The sequence below is a fragment of the Prunus persica genome, chromosome G6, assembly GCF_000346465.2.
Source record: "Prunus persica cultivar Lovell chromosome G6, Prunus_persica_NCBIv2, whole genome shotgun sequence".
Lineage (NCBI taxonomy): Eukaryota > Viridiplantae > Streptophyta > Magnoliopsida > Rosales > Rosaceae > Prunus > Prunus persica.
In genome coordinates this window covers 8,641,696-8,659,463 of record NC_034014.1, presented here as the reverse complement: position 1 = coordinate 8,659,463, position 17,768 = coordinate 8,641,696, and the positions used below count along the sequence as shown (strand labels likewise).

Here is a 17,768-nt window from a genome sequence, read left to right as displayed (position 1 = left end):
AATTTGTACGGACGGAGCCCAAATCGAACATTATCTTGCTACAGGGAGTGGGCTCTGACAATTTGGTATCAAAGCTGGACCTTGACTAGAAGTGTGCCAGTGAGGATGCTGGGCCTCAAAGGTGGTGTGTTGTAAGACTCGTGCGCTTTGTAAGAAGCAAGATCGGTGAACAATCCTACATCGCTCCCGGGGGGGTGGTGTTGGGAATGTGAAGTGCCTTATAAGAGCAGTTGGCATCTTACCTAGTAAGACGCATTTTGAGCAAGATAGGATAAGCTTAAGAACAAATCCATGTGGGCGGGCCCCAAAGCGGACAATATAGGGAGTGGGCTGTGACATTACAATTTCTTGAGTTGTAATAATTGCACCCTCTTTGTGATTTGGGTGTTTGTTTGTAGTCTAATATCTACTTGTAGTTTCTACTTATGAGAGTTTAAAAGTTGTAGTTGTATTGGTAGTTTTAGGCATTGTGGTTAATGTTTGGCTTGTTCAGGCTTGCGGCTTTTATAACAAAATTTCTTTGGACTTATGAGGCTATTAGTGAAGATATACCTTGTCCGCTTGATGTTGCCGATGTGTTTCTATGTATCTGGATTTGTACTAGCCCTTGTGACTTATGGTCTTCGTACCTAATTTATGAATATAATTATCGTTTCTTTCTATATATATATATATATATATATATAAAAAGGGACTAGCAAACAATATTTATGAGCAAATTTTACCTTTCATATTATATTGCATTTACACTAAACTAATTATATAATTTTAAATAGGCTTAATTACACCAATGTCCCTGAAACTTCGATCAAATCCCACTTGCCCCTCTCTTCCCCAAAAACTCAAAATGGCCTACGTTTATCTCTTGACCAAGGTTTGGTGACCCACTTTATTCTCTGCCGTCAATCCAAAAGTATGTTAACTTTCATGACGTGGTATGAGTGTTTTTGCAATTTCATACACATGAATCATTATCCACTAATTAAGTGAGTGACGTGGCAAGTGGAGCCCACCTCCACATAATTAAATATTCTAATAATTTAAAATAAAAACATTAAAAACTACATTAAACAATTTTATAAAAATATTATAAAATTAAAAATTTTAAAAACAGAAAGAAAAAAATCCCCATTCTCTCTCTCTCTCTCTCTCTCTCTCTCTCCCTCTCTCTCTCTCTCTCTCTCTCGACCCGCCCTATCCTCCGACCTTCTTCTCAAAAACAAGAACCCCAAACAGCCGTCAACTAGTCCCGTCAATGACATATGCCTAGTGATAACTCCATATTTGTGCCAGGAAAACTGAGATCAAAATGGACGGGTCCATTCAAAGTGACGCAAGTGTCTCCTCATGGTGCAATTGAAATTGAGAACTTGCGGAATGGGTATAAGTTTAAACTCAATGGGCCTCGATTCAAACTTTACTTGGAAGACCCCTCGGGCGTTGTGGATTCGGTAGAATTTGTCGAGCCATAGATAATGCCCTCCGTCTTGCATAGACGTTAAATAAAATGCTTGGTGGGAGGCAACCCACCTAAGTAACTTCGTTTCATGCTTTCTGTTTTTTGTTTTATCTTTTTGTTTGTTGTGTTTCGATTTCATGCATACCATGCTTATCCTAACCATTGAGTGCATTCTATCTTTGCTTTAAATATTGAGGACAATATTTAGTTTAGGTTTAGGGGTGTGAAATTGAACTTTTTGTGTGTTTTTGTTCGTTTTAGTGTATTTCGTTTTTCGTTATGTGTTTTTTTTCTGTTTAAGAAAACATAAGGTTTATGTTTGGTTAAAACTGTTTTTCCTGGTAATCAATCTGAAGATTTGGCCCTGGCTGTCTTCTACAATTTTTCATGCTGAATCCAGTCATATCCAAAGCTTAAAAATCTGATTTTTCATTTGGAAGTTATGATCATATTTGCACTTAGGGGTCAAAACTGGAAAGTCTGCCATACGATTCTGCACATGTTTTGTTTTAGATGTCTGTTTTCACAATTTTCCAAAACGAATTTCGGGAATTTGTATAAATGAAAGTTGTGTAATTTTATGTTTATTTTCTGGGAATATAGAATTGGTCAAAATCTACGAATTATTTTTCAAAATTTTCACTAAAAACTGGACGTTGATCAAAGTTGAAATTTTGCAATTTTTGAAACCTTTGTTTTTTAATTTAAGATACTACTTTTGCTTACTAATAGAGACATATATGCTATGCTTTGATCACTAATTCTTTACTAAATGGTTGCCACGAAGGTTTTTGCATCATAATCTATTGCACTCACATTGCCATGCTCTTTATGTTTTGGTGGACAAAGTACCATACCCAAATGATTGGGGAAGAATAGTGGAGACTACCCTTGAGAGCTATATGAGCTTTAAGCCATTCTTTGAGAGGGTTATATTGTTTCTACTTTTAAACACTTCAATTTCGTTCTTCATTAGAAGATCTCATTAGGATTTGCATTAGATACTAAAGAACTTTCTCACTTTGTGTAGGTGCGTTGCTTTCAAGTTGGGTAGACCTTAAGTGATGATGTTAGACATATTTCACCACTAAAATGCCTTAATCCATACCTTTTGTGTGCACCGTTTACCCTTTCTTGAAGCTAAACAATTTACCTTTTCTTTCATCACCCACATCAATCCTTACCCATTTAAACCGATTCTAAGCCATATACCCTATAGCTTGATGGTGATGAAGATAAAGTTGAGAGGTTGACCTTTCTACGAAAGAAGTGGTGTGTACCGAGGTAAAAATGCTAAATTGCAAGTGTTTGAAAAATTATTATTATTCAAAGAAAAAAAAATCAAAAGAGCCTTAAAATTGGGCTGATAAAGAAGTATGCAATTCAAAAGATCAAAAGTTCGAAATCATTCCACGTGTAGTAGAGGAAAAGCACAAAATAATGGGCGCCAATCACCAAATTCAAAGAGAAGGGCCAACCATATATTTCGAGAATTTGCTTGTAGAAGCCTTGGCATGTCTCAAGTTCTAGTCTTTCCTTCCCTTTCTTGTATAACCCATAGCCAAGCCTTACGTTACAACCTTAGTAAAGACCTAACGGATCTTTTGGAACATCTTGCTCTTGGAGGTGATGGTATGTACCTACGTTCTTAGTATTTAATTCTTTTCATGAGGTCTATTTCCAGAAATTGAGCTTTTATTTCTTAAATACATATACTATAAATCTTGCTTCCCTATACATAAACTCTATTCGCATATGCTTGATAAGAGTGTAAACCTAGGTTCTGTGTGAAAATAAGAGTGATTCCTTTTGAGGCCTAGAATTGAGACAAATTCTATCTTTGACATTGAGGGATGATTGTCTTTAAGCCAATATATTTTGAGGATTGGCTTTACACTTCACACGTGGTGCATTTACTTGAATGACATAATTTTAGTCTTGAGATAGTGGTTTCCGCATACATTAGTTTGTGGATATCGTAACTGGTAAATTCTCAGGAGACACAACTCCTCCTACTAAGGACACCTAAGGGTTTAAAGGCTTGTGACACATGCTAAATGCCATCGTGATTCCCTACGAAAGTGAAATAGATTAACTTCTTCTTTTGCTCGAGGACTAGCAAAAGATGTTTGGGCCAAAAAAGAAATCCTCGCGCAAGCCCATCTTTGCAAAGAAAGGCCCACAAAAACAGAAAAGAACAAAGGACTGGGCTTTGATTCCAAAGAAAAGAGAGCCCAAATCCAGAAGCCCATGTATTTTACGAAATGACAGAGTTGTAAAAAACTCCAAATCAAATGGCAATTGACCACTAAAGCAGATTAATAAAAATCTAAAGAGGAATTGGATTAGGCCCAGCTTCTAAATGCTCACCATTGATCTCAAAACCCAGAGTACAAAGTCAGCAAATTTTTTTGGAAAACCTATTCTTAGAACCCACGTGACTACCTGACTTTGAAAAGTCAACAATTTCAACTATCACAAGAGAGTTGATTGAGAATTAAATGAAAGCAGGTCATTAGCAGAAAGACTTCTCTGAGATCTACAGCTAAAAAGATCAGAATCCCTTTCTATATAATTCTGCATCATAATAGATGGTTTATTTTGTCCACATAGAATCCACATGGTTTATTTTTCTAATTGAAGAATTATTTATTATTTATTTTGTCTACATGGAATCCATGTCATTAAAAAATTGGGCTCCACTTGCCATGCCATCCACTCAATTAGTGGATAATGATTTATGTATATGAAATTACAAAAACACCTTTGTCACGTCATCAAAATTAATAAACTTTTGGATGTAGTTGATGGTGGAGGTTAAGTGGGTCACCAAACCTCGGTTAAAGGATGAAAGTGGACTATTTTGAGTTTGAGGAGGCAAAGTAGGATTTGACCGAAATTTCAAAGAGCATTGGATTCATTATTGGCTTGATTTCTATTGAGTTTGCCTAAATGTGTGAGTCCAATATGAAGTCATACATTTTCTTTTAAATGGTCATGTGAGAGCCATAGAGCCATGTGCCTATAGGGTTTTGTTATCGTCATGTATAAGCCTCTTGTTTTGCAAATATGAGTAGAAGAATTGGTATACCCACCACGTTTTTTTTGGGGTCGGAATACCTACCACGTTTTGGTAAGAGAGAAAGCTCTCTTTTGTATATATAGAAAGGGAGTTTGTATTATTTCCTTATCGATTTGTTCTTTGTGTGGGTGAAAAGGCTTTGGGTTGTGAAGTTGTCAGACGTAATCTAGTTACGCTGACAGTGTGATGAGGAACTTTGTTAAATTATGCATCTTCCTATTTTCTCCTTCTTGCATTTATTTTTTCTTATTAAAAAAATAAGAATCTTGAAAGATCTGATAAATAAATAAAAATCTTGAAAGAAAGGTACTAGTTTGGTCTTGTGGAGGATTGTTTTCCAACTTGCTGTTGGAGAAGAAGAGAAACACAAAAAATAAAAATAAAAATTTGCTTGCATTTGAGAGTCTTCTTGTGTTGTGTTCGAGTGCCTTTTTGCTTTTTGATTAAAAAAAGAAGGCGGCATGTTGGTTTATCTTTGTTTAATTTCCCTATATTTTGTTTTTCTTTTGTTATATCTATATATATAAAGCAAAAGGCAGAGAATGGTGAAACATTCAAATACCAGAAAATGCCCTTAGTTAATGCAAACATTAAGAATTGAAATTATTAATTAAATGAGGATAATATGGTAAATTCACAATTTTTCGTATTAAAAAAATTAAAAATAAAAAAAATTCAGATAATGGATCCTATTTTTATGGAACATAAATATCCATTATCTTTTTTAATTCTAAAATAAATTTAAATTTTTTTTAAAAAAAAACCTCTCGCATGCGCGAAAGCGCGTAGTATTATACAATACATATATAATATATCTTTGACTTTGTTTTCCAAGGAAGGAAGTTTTCTTGAGAATATCAAAAAGTGATTTATGCTGACATGCCACCATATCAGGAATGACTCCTTCTAGATTTGAAGGTTTGGTTCCTCTTTTATTTTATTTTTTTAATTTTTAATATTCACATATATGGGCTATAAAAAAATTTGTGTGCCCGTCTTAGCTTTGGGCCCCGGACTGTAACCCTGGCCGCCTTATATCCAAATTAGTCCTTAGTTGTGTTCTATATTTCTCATGCAAACTCAAACGAAAGTACAATAATGTTATATTTGTGTTATATTTATTGATCATTTTTCTGTTCTCTAATACGAAGAACACATCTCTATTGAATAACTGATTAGTGAAAATAAACAACTAGTCCCAGACCCAAAACGATGTTTAACTAAGAACACTAGCAAACGCCAAGTCAATGACCATATTTAAACACTAATAAAAGTTTCAGGAATCATTTTTGACTAATCAGAATTTAAGGAATCATTTTAAGATTAAAAATTAGAATAACCATAGATCTAAACTCAGAAAGCATCATCTAATTTGCCCACACTAATTTTATATACAAATTAAATCGATAAAAAAACCAATAAATGCGTGTTGGTATCATGGTATGGAGGGTCATTATGGTCCTTCTTGTCCCCCTTCTCTCTCTCTCTCCAAAAGTTTGACTGTTAAGTAGAGGACGTATATACGTAGCCACCTTTACTTGTTTTGTTTTACTTTACATCCAAAATAATAATAATAATATGTTGATGACGATGATGAAGAAAAGTTGTGCATCATCAAGGGGACCTCGTTGACTCAGTGCCAGTCCGCTATATATAATTATACACACAATATCTCCATAATTGATTCTCCCACTTCTTTGCTCTCTTTCCTTTTTCAGTAGAGAGAGAGAGAGATGAGGACGCTGCCGGTGCCACCAAGCTCAGAGGAGGCAGAGGTTATTGGCCAAGAAGAAGCTCATGACCAGGAGAAGCAACTTGATGCTGGTGCTCTTTTTGTTCTTAAATCCAAAGGTATTGACCGCCCTTCAGAGATATTTTTTCTTTTTATATCATTAATTTACAACTTGTTTTAATTAGTTTTTGTTTCTTTTTCATTATCTTGATTATCATCGCATCATCATCATCATCATCATCATCATCATCATCTTCTTCTTCTTGTTGATTGATATGTCTTTCACATATTTGTTTTTTACCTCATTTTGTCCTTTACCATTTGGTTATCATCAATCCTACTTCATTTTTCTGGCCGACTTCAATTATTCTTATGTGTGTCCAATGGATACATATATATTTAGTTTCTATGTTTATTAATAAAATTCACTCAAACAGTCAAATTTAGTATGTAAATTTTATCTACTTGATTTTCAAATCTTGTAACCGTCATTAATGAGGTGAAAAATAGTTATAATATTATTTTTATTGAAGAAGCAAATATTGACCGCATGTAGTCACTCACAATCTGACGTATCGAATAAACTTATATACATTTTTGCTGAAACAATGCTTATTATATTTTAGAAATTATGCTTATTATAGCTTATTATCTTATTTTAGAAACTATGCTTATTATAGCTTATTAGGCCTTCTCCAACTCATGAGAGGTTAAATCCAAATTTTCCTCTTTTAAAAAGTGACTATTTGGGTTTTGTCTGGATTCAAATTGTTTTTTCTTCCAAACATCCGGACTCAAATTTTAAGTCCGCAACTTTATTAAATTGTTTAATAATGGTTTAAGTCCAATATAATTTTTTTTTATGGAAAACTTTTCTTCATTTATCTTTTTAAATAACGTCATAATTTAATTTTTTGAACAATTTGGCTTAAAAAAAAAAATTGAAATTCCATAAATTTAATTTTATTCCAAAAGTAAACACACAACATAAAAAAAAACACAAAATGAGAATTGAATTGCAACGGCCAATTGAATTGCATGATTTAAAAAGTAAACAGACTCCTTTTTGAAGTTACTTGCATGATTTTAAATATAAAAAACACAAACAAACAAAGGCATTTGAATTGCAACGGCCAATTGACCAGGAGCAGACACGTGGGATGAGCTAGCAGATAAAGCCACTAGCGTTGGGCCCAGCGCGGGTTCCACTGTTTTTCTGATGTACATGGGCTGTGCCTTTTTGTTGATGGGCTCCACTAAATAGTTTGGGGTCCAGACAATACTCAGACTGATATTTGGGTCCAAATTTGGGGTTTTTCAAATTTTAACCCCTTCACTTTCTTGGGTTGAGAGAGATTTTGGGCAATAATTTGGAATATTTTGGGTTTAGACCATTTGGCCATGTGCCATGTCGAATGGCAATATGGTAGAATCTACACACAATGTAGAATTTCAACAAAAATCTTAACCCCCCTAGACTGACTTTTCTTCTCTCTCTTTCTCTCTCTTATCTTCTCGCTCTTTCTCTCTCTTAGGATGGCAAAATAGAATTTGAAATTGACTTTAGTGTTCTTGCTTGTATGAATTGTCAATTAGGAATTTTGATAAATTGATTAGTTGTTATCATGTTGATTGAAGATGTGATAAAGGCCTATTTTCTTATTTACAATTAATGACATTTTCTAAATTTTTATTAGATATTTAACTATTTAAGTATGTTTTTATCTACATGTACTAGCATTTTGAAGAGTAAGGCTCATTATGTCCCCGATGTTTTTTTTTTTGTCTTTATAAAATTCATTGGTACCGTCGAGTTTTCAATAGATATGTATGTAAGGAAAATTTAGGTCATGCCATTTTCAAATCCTGAGTCTATCCGTAATATTTTAATCAATAATATATTAAAAATATGTATATTAAACGAGAAGAATACATATGCACGTGTAAAATATGTTAGATTTTAAAAAAACTAGTATTTTTACCGTATGATAATTACAAAAATCTGGTTGCTTGCTTCTGGAGTGTGTCATTATAATCTATAATTGAATCCATGCAGTTTATATTATATAGTTAGATTGTTTTGCATAAAAAGAAGAAGCGAATTAGTCAAATTTGGTATTAATTTGATATTGATGATTTAGGATCATGGGTGCACTGCGGTTATCACTTGACAACCTCAATAGTTGCTCCAGCGCTGCTGAGTCTGCCGTATGCTTTCACCTTCCTTGGATGGGCGGCTGGGATTTTTTGTTTGGTCATCGGAGCAATCGTGACCTATTCATACAATTTACTCTCTTTGGTTCTTGAACATTATGCTAAATTGGGTCATCGCCATCTCCGATTCAGAGACATGGCTCATGACATTCTAGGTACCTATATATCAGTATGAAATCCTTTTCTTTCATTTTTAAATTGTCAGAGAGAAAATATAAAAAAAAACCTGAATGCAAAAAGAATGTGGCTTGTCTGCCATTGACTGTAATGGCCCTTGTCAATTTCTCCTTTTTGGCTATACAACATCTTCAGAGTTATTTACACTCTTACTTCCTGAGGTTTTCGAATTTTTCACAAAACTCCCTGAGGTTTCAGAAATTACACAAACACTCTTTAGGATTTTAAATTGTTTTCACAAAACTTTTTTTCATTGATTTTTCGCCCAAATATTAATGATTTTATACAAAAAATTTCTCTAAATGACAAAATTTTCCTTTGAGATTAGATTGCATATGCATTCATTGAGGTTAATTTTTTCATTTGCATAAGTGTATTTTAAATGAAATCATCAATTTTGGATGAACAATCAAAGAAAAGGGATTTTGTGAAAACAAATTGAAACCTAAAGGAGTCCTTGCAAACAATACATTGATATACAAAATAGTGAGCAAAATCGATTCCACATTATGAAAACCTAAAAATAAGAAACTAAAGACATAAAGAAGATTCCTAGAACCACTGCATCCACTACGTTTTTGTTTTGTGATTTTATGTATGGTTGAGGCCGGTTTAGGATGGTCTTAATTGAGTATCCCTTGTATTTTGCTTTATATGATGAATTATGTCTCTTTTAACAGGCAAGGTCTTGAGTTCGAATCCTAGCATCTGTGTTGTGTGTGTGAGTTTAATATGCTATCACCCCTTTCAATAGGAAAGGTCCTCAAAAAATAAAAATTAATAAAAATAAAATTAATAATAAAAAAGGTTGACATTATTTAATTGAAACTGTACTGGATTCTACAGGGCCTGGATGGAGTCGCTATTTTGTTGGCCCAAGTCAGTTCCTCTTTTGGGAGGACAATGCATGAAGGTAATCCTTTCTCTTAACTTGTACGACTCACTCGCTTATGGCATACAAAAGGTTATTGTAAAATTCAGATACGTGCAATCACCGGCAAATCATGTGTATCACATAAATCGGGTGATTTTAATTCTTTGACAGTACCTAAGATGTCTTCATTTTTTATCAACAGTATGCTATTTGTCACGGTTGTTTAGTTGAAGCGCTTGTGACTTTTTTTTATTATATATATTTATAATATGCTTTATTTTCTTTGCAGGCAGTTTACTTGCTGTCAAACCCAACTGGGACTATGAAGCTTTACGAGTTTGTGATCATATTTGGATGCTTGATGCTGTTTTTGGCACAAATTCCATCTTTTCACTCACTGAGGCACATCAACTTGGTGTCTGTTGTTCTTTGCTTAGCCTATAGCGTTTGTACCGCTGCTGCTTGCATCTACATTGGTAATAGCTACTCACTCATGATAGCATTTTCTTGCCTGCCACGAGATGAAAACTTAGCAAGCATAATTTTATATTTTGTCAGGAAGTTCTTCCAAAGGGCCGCATAAGGACTATTCCTTGAAGGGCAACACTCAAAATCGTGTTTTTGGGGTCTTTAATGCCAATGCCATCATTGCTACAACATTTGGCAATGGCATCATTCCAGAAATTCAGGTTCAAAATAGTCCAATTATCCTTGAATTCGCTTTCATTTTCTTTTGGATTCGAGTATTATATGGGGCTGTTTGGGAGAGTTTGTTTATGAATGAAGTGTTTTTAATTGGTTTTGTTAGAAGCACACAAAAACATCTTAGTAAAAACCCAAGTTCTCATTGTGTATTCACCTGCACTTTCTAGAGAAGTGATTATCAAGTCTTCTCTAGGAAGCACTAAAATCTAGTTGAGAAACCGTGTTTTTTCCATTTCGGCCAATCGCTACCAAAACCGGTTTTGTTTTTTCTTTAGGAACTAATAATTATGTAACTTTTGTTAATAGGCAACAATAGCACCACCAGTGAAGGGAAAGATGTTCAAGGGATTATGTCTTTGTTATGCAGTAGTTATAATGACTTTTTCCAGTGTTGCTATCTCTGGCTATTGGGCATTTGGTAACCAAGCTGAAGGCCTCATACTTAGCAACTTCTTGGATGATGGCAAACCTTTGGTGCCAAAGTGGTTCATTTTCATGACCAACATTTTCACCATACTCCAACTATCAGCTGTTGGCGTGGTAAGAAATCAAAAAACACCACCTCAATCTCTTTTCAATCTTTTTTCTGGAACCAAACACTCACTAAAACTAGTAGTCTAAACTACATTGCTTTGGTACAGGTTTATCTGCAGCCAACAAATGAAGTGCTTGAACGAGCATTTGTGGATCCAACGAGCAAAGAGTTCTCTACTCGCAATGTGATCCCGAGGGTAATCTTTCGCTCGCTGTCTGTCGTCGTAGCAACAACCATAGCAGCAATGCTTCCATTTTTTGGGGACATCAATTCAGTTATTGGGGCTTTTGGTTTCATACCCCTTGACTTCATCTTGCCTGTTGTGTTCTACAACTTGACCTTTAAGCCCTCTAAAAAGAGCCCCATTTTCTTGTTAAACACCACTATTGCTGTGGTTTTCTCAATCTTGGGCGTTATAGCTGCAATTGCTGCTGTAAGACAAATAAGCCTCGATGCCAAGAGTTATCGGTTATTTGCTAATGTATGAACACATTAAGCAAATTTTAATCACCCTTGCACCCATGAATTGTTTTATGATCCATCAATCAGATGGCTGAATTTTAGAATTGTTCAAGAAACAAGTGAAAAGTAAAAATTATATGAACATAATATTATGAATTTCCAGTTTACAGCAATTCTCATTTGTACTTGCTTTTTACACACATGCTGTTCTTGGGTCAGTTGACATCTGCATAATATAATGTGTACACCATCTGCTCAAAAATAATATCTTTGGTGCAGCAATATTCATTGAAAAGTCTCAAGGTAAAAATTGGATTCAGAGATTTGATCTCATGTTGGTGCATTTTTTCTGGCACCTTTCTGTTTCCTACCACAAGAGTCTAACAGTATCTTCATGCAACTCCAAGTCCACATTATCAATAAAAAGCAAAGCACAAAATCTACAATAAGTTACAACATCAAAACTACAACAATAACAAGTCGAAGATCTCATTTACGGTTATCTCAGTCACTGGTAGAAATCTTGCACTGTGGCCTTGCAAACTGGATAAAACACTTCAACTCTAGTCACCAAATCTGCATAGACCTAAGGAAGTTCGATAACAAACATATCAGTCTACTCTTGTCCGGGTCTTTGTATGTTTGTGAGAGAGAGAGAGAGAGAGAGAGAGCTACCTTTATATCTAAGGAATAAAGGTGTCAATGTGAGGAGATGTTGTTGGATCTGGCATTGGCTGCAAGGCATTCTGATCAAAACCCGGAAGTGTAGCAGGGTTCATGTTACGGTTTGCAGCAATGACGTTACCTGCTCCACTATGGGATGGAAATTCCAAGAGAGCAGATGTAGGCGAAATGCAACTCTCATCATGAACTATTGTTGGTGGAGGCATTAGTAAGGGAACCATTGCCAAGCATGATGAATTGCCTAGCATACTAGTCGAGGTAGAAGATTCCGCTGAGTGCCTCCTTTTCAATTCCTTGCTGGTGTTGCTGCTGGTTTCTTGCAGAAAACTGGTAGCAATGATCTGATAAATGAAATAACCCAAAATGAGACTGAGCAATTACCTCAAGCACTTTTAATTACCTTGGAAAAAGACTATAGTTCAATACCAAATATTTGGTTTTCACTCTGTTACTGTTGTACTCACTAATTCATTTTGTCATAACTTTGTGGACCAAATAATTTCAGTCACTTGAAAGAGTCCTTAGAGCAACATTGGCAATTCCACTTCTACTTCCAGAGTCAAAAAAAGAAACAGAAGAGAAGAAGAAAACAAAAGAAAGAAGAAACTGACTTGAACAGGCTCAGCAGCTATCAATGCGCCTGCAACAGCACCACCAAAAATATTCCCATCAGGATGGCACAGTGCAACGCTTAACATACCATTTTTTCCTCGTCGATTTTGCGTTGCATCATATACAAATGATCCAGATAGAGTGAGAATCTGAAAGCGGCCCTGCATTGAAGGAAGAAAGTAAGAAATAAAGAGTTACCCTTCAATGTTAAAAGCTAATATATGGCTGGAAAGTACTACATCTCATTTGAAAAAAAAAAAACATATGAGACCATCAAGCGGAGAACAGAGAATTCATTGTTAAATTGTTGGTGGCTGTTATATGTATGGCATCAATTTTTGTCTTCAGTTTTTCTAGCTGCTACTCATGTCATGCCTCATTCAAGAAGGTTCAAACATTTCTGCTCGTGTTTTAGCATTCCACAAGACATGACAAATGTGTAACTTAGATACACAAGTGAACCAAAGTAAGGGTGGTAACCGAGTTATATGGTGTTGGATTTGTGTTGAATTTTCATGAACTCTAACTTAACATATAATCATGTTTGATGACTTGATACTTGTCATTATTACCGTGTCCTGATTGATCCACATAATTAATTAAGGTAAGATCCATTTTACTAAACTAAATGTATCGCTTGTGCGCGATATAAAGATATTCATTTAGATGCTAGCAAAACCAAGAAAATGAATACCATAACTCTACATAGATCTATATCATATCAGATCAAAGCAAAGGGAAAAAATTGGAGAAATGATTATGTTCTTCATACAATACCATTAAACAAGTTAGTTATGTCAGGATGGACTCACTCTTGTTTAAACTCTATAACTTGGCATGTTTATTATTTGAGTTAGAAAGTCATATTATTTACGAATTTTTCTCGAGTTACTCATGTTTACACTTCGTGTTGGGTTCAAGTTGTGTTAAAGATGTCACACCTAAAAGTATATATAGCATCCATGGCTGTTGAGAGAAACAAATTAAAGAAAAGGATTTACTGAAAAGATTCCAACTTTATGAGAATCTTGCCTTGAATCTCAGAATACCAGTATAAGAACTAGGTTGGCGTATGACGGCGCTACAAACCACACCAGTAGCTGTAAGAATGCAAAGTGATCGAGGATTCGTTTCAGATAATGAAAGTATCTTATGAACAATATCCTGCAGAAAAAAAGAACAAAAAACAAAATAAAGCCATAAAACTCGTGGCAGATAGAATAAAGAACATAACAACCAAGACTAACTGAAATCAAAGTGACCTTGAGACGTCTCACAGATCTATCTAACAATTACCTCTCCAGTCTCAGCAGTCAGTACTTGAGTGTAAAACCCTCCTCCAGCCGGATCCACAGACAACCCACCTGCAGAAAAAGAAGTAGTTGTAGATGTTAGAAGTCAGAAATATGCTAATCTAGCTGCTTGCATAAATTAATTTTTTTGGTAAATAGCATGTCAAAGTTCGTTCAAATAACTTTGTATGGAATAATAATTAAACTTATAAAAATTACTCATTCAAATAGATATGAGGATCTCCTTCACAAGTAGAACCAACATAATTCCACCAATTCCAAAAATCCAATAACAGGAGCAACAACAATTATTTTTATCATCATCATCAAGTACCTATAGAAACAAAAGAGAAAACCAAATAGAAAACAACATACATAGAACCATTGACGTGTGGAAGAAGAAAGACACAGAAACAAATACAACCCCATTATTTGGAAAATTAACAAACACAACTCTAATTAAATTCATATCCTTGTGGGATTTTCAGGGAAGATCAGGCAGAGAACTCACCACGGGGAGACAAGAGCTGCAATTTACCGGATCCTTTAGGGCGTCCTCTTCCTCTTTTCGGTAAGCTTTCCGAATATGAACCCGAATATGTACTGCTGGGTGATGCTGATACTAAGCCCACCACATTTCCCTCCTCACCAACCATTTCATATTTCCTCGGCCTACCCCTCTTCCTCTTCACAAGAACATCTGTTCCTGTTAGCTCCACTCTTCCAATGGGGGCCCCGGATTGATCTAAATCTTGGTTGGGCTCGATATTCATTTGTACAGGCTCCATGAAAGTCTCTACTTCATTGTTCGGTTTACTTTCAGTCTGTGGAGGCTGGGAGGTAGTGACCATGTTGTTCTCTTCCATCAATACTAACAGCTTCTGCAGACAAAGGGTGAAGAAGAAAAGTTATACCAAGAAGTAGAAGAAGAAAGAGGCTGTGTGTATATGAAGAAAAAAAAAATAGTTTGAACAAGAGGTCGGTTTGTAAAGGGCGCCAGAAGAGTGTTCCTTCTTTTCTTTTTCTTTTTCTTTTCTTTTTTTTTTTTTTGGAATTTTTGTAAGCCTCTTTAATGGTGGAAAACTTTGTTCTCTATTGCTTTTCCTTTTATTTTTTCTTTCCAAAGCAGAATTTTTTTTTTTTTTTTGGAAGGCCCTTAATATGTTTTCTTCTGGCGACAATAGGCCCAGAGACATTTTAGGTTAGTTCTTTCTTGTACACCCAAAAAAATAAAAAATATAAACTCTCTCTTTTTCCTAAATATCTAATGTTGTGAAAAGGGAAAAAAAATCTTTTCGATTTATGTATAGGAATTTCTTCCGATTTTTAGTGATATTTAGGAGATTTTATTTCCAAGATAAAATATAAAAATTATTCGATATGTAACAATTCAGTGTTTTATTTTTAACAAAAGTGCTTATGTTGAAAACGTGATTTAAAATTTCAAAATATGATTTAATTACCATAGAATTATTACTTGATATTTCCTTGTTGGGTTCCGTAACAATAATTCCATTAGAACATAATCTAGAAATCCTTTTTCTTTTCTTTTTTTTTCAGAGATCGATTTGAAAAATTAAATTTGGGAAAAAAAAAACAGCACGGAAAAGATAAGTTTGTTTGAATTAAAACAATTATATTTGAGCCCACAAAATTAGCTCAGTTAATCTCTATTCTGTTTTAAATTTGTAAATTGATTTCCTTCATCAATTCTTTTTTTCTTTCATCTTCAAACTACAAAAAAAAAAAAAAAAAAAATTGAAAAGGAAAAAAAACAGAAATTAACAGTACTTGTTCCATGGTCGGACCGGATGAGACTCTTCTATAGCTAGAAAAATGGGAAGAGGAAATGTTTTGAAATTTTATTAATTGTATCCTACCATGACCAAAATTATTATCCTACCATATGGAGATTTCAAAATATTTGAATTTTTTATTTGGAGTACAAGGTAAAGAGAAGTTTGTGTATTTGGTTTTTTATTATTATATTTGGATTTTCAGTAATGGCTTCACCAAGTTTTCTTTTTCTTTTTTGAAATAATGTTTGTGTACAATTTCATTTTTGAAGTATTTAAAATATATTACCTCAAACAATATAACTAAAATATCAACATGACATCTAAAATACCAAGTAAAGAAGTCACTAACACACTAAAAAAAGGGGATAACAGACTAATTGAGTAGTATTTATAAGTATGAGAGTAGGGGAGGATTATACCTCTTTCCACTTTTCACTAGGAGGACTCTCTTACTGAAAAGGTAAGTATTCATAGTCATTTTTTTCATTTAAAAAAATGTTTTCGTGTGTTAGTGGGGAGCTGTTCTAAGAACTCATCAGCAATAGACTAGGTTGCCCTTATACCATTTGTAATGACCAATTGGCTCATCCATAACGGCTAGCTGAAGTTGACATTCGGGATTCTTAAGCCTTTCTTTAAGAGGAGCATTTTTACTCACAATTTTAACACAAGGTGTATTACCATCACCACCTTTCTTAATACTTGACGAGTACCTATAAGTATAACCATGATTCCACAAATATAAAGTAAAAAATTAACTATAGTTATATGCTCATGAACAAGTGCAGGGGTGGTTAGGAGATAGGCGTCGGTAAAAAATTTGTTACTTCAGGATTTAGTAGAGATAGAAAGGGTAACAAGAGTTGAAGAGTTACAATTATTGTGTTAAATTTTAGAGAAACGAGTCAGTGACCCACTACAATCAACATTGTCCCCAACTTAACCACCTACAAAGCCCAATAGGTGTGGGATTTTATCACAAATGTCTTGGTGCTATTAGGAGTGGAACAACTTATTATAAGTTATGATTTATTTAGGAGTGTTGCTAAACAAACCCTAAAATGTACTGAGTACACCCTACTACCAAACTATTTATTGAATTACTAATTTATCCTAATATAAAATGACTAAAAAGGATATATTGAATTGAGAAACAAATGTAATTTTAATATGTACACCCTACTCACCATATTCAACCATAATCAAACGTAAGCGAAAAACCCCTACTTCCAAAAACTATGTTATTTCCTTTTATTTGACAATAAACAAATTAAAAAACCTCCAAATACCTAGAATTGAAACAAGAATTTGGTAATTGGGTATTGAAAATTTGAAAATTGAAAAAACCGAATTCAATTTGGGTGAAAACTAAGGAAATAAAGATTGAAACTTTGGGGATTTGAGTTGAAGAATCTGCTTACTTGGGAAAGTGATGCAGAGAGAATTCAAATATAAGTTAAATAAAAATATAAAACTGAGGAAGGCCCGTTCAGTGGTTGAAGGAGAAAAAGCCACTGGCACATTGATCATACAAAGATAGGATTTCCTAGGGTTTTCTAGCTGATACCCAATCCCAACAAGGTCATCATGATACATGCATCCTTAAATTGAACTTTTTATTCTTTGTTTTTGTCTATTCCAATTTAAGATCCGATAAAAATCATTTAATCAATTAAAAAACCACATGGCAATGGCGAATGATAAATCAGAGAGGAAACAATGTGCTTTTTGCTACCTTTGAATCAAAGCTTCTCAGCCATGATATCCGAATAATTTAGTATGCCACTTGACCTTGATGAATATTCTGTTACTAGATTTGAATGGGTTTGTTGTTGTGTGATAGCGTGTATTAGGGTGTATTATGGGTATTTTTAGTAGTTAAATAGGGTGCACTTAGTTAATTTTATATTTTGATTTAAATATTAAGGTGTACTTAAATTATATGGTGTACTTAGTTAATTTTAGGGTTCGTTTAGTAGCACTCTTTATTTAGTCAAGTTTCCGATGTGGTACTTATATTCTTCAACACAACCCCTTACGTAGGACCACCACATAGTGGACCACACGTGGAGCCAAGTCCACATCGAAGTCAAACATTCAAACCCAACATGTGAACATTACGTATTGGGTAAGGAGTAAGG

At 34.3% G+C, this 17,768-nt stretch overlaps 1 protein-coding gene across 1 annotated transcript; it reads left to right on the top strand.

The window, feature by feature from the left end:
* LOC18774606 (GABA transporter 1) lies at positions 6,143 to 11,415 on the top strand. The gene is given in 8 exon segments (XM_020565140.1): positions 6,143 to 6,392; positions 8,415 to 8,642; positions 9,511 to 9,549; positions 9,552 to 9,577; positions 9,828 to 10,014; positions 10,097 to 10,227; positions 10,550 to 10,783; positions 10,885 to 11,415. Coding segments are annotated over 8 exon segments (1,344 nt in total). The 5' UTR covers positions 6,143 to 6,274; the 3' UTR covers positions 11,266 to 11,415.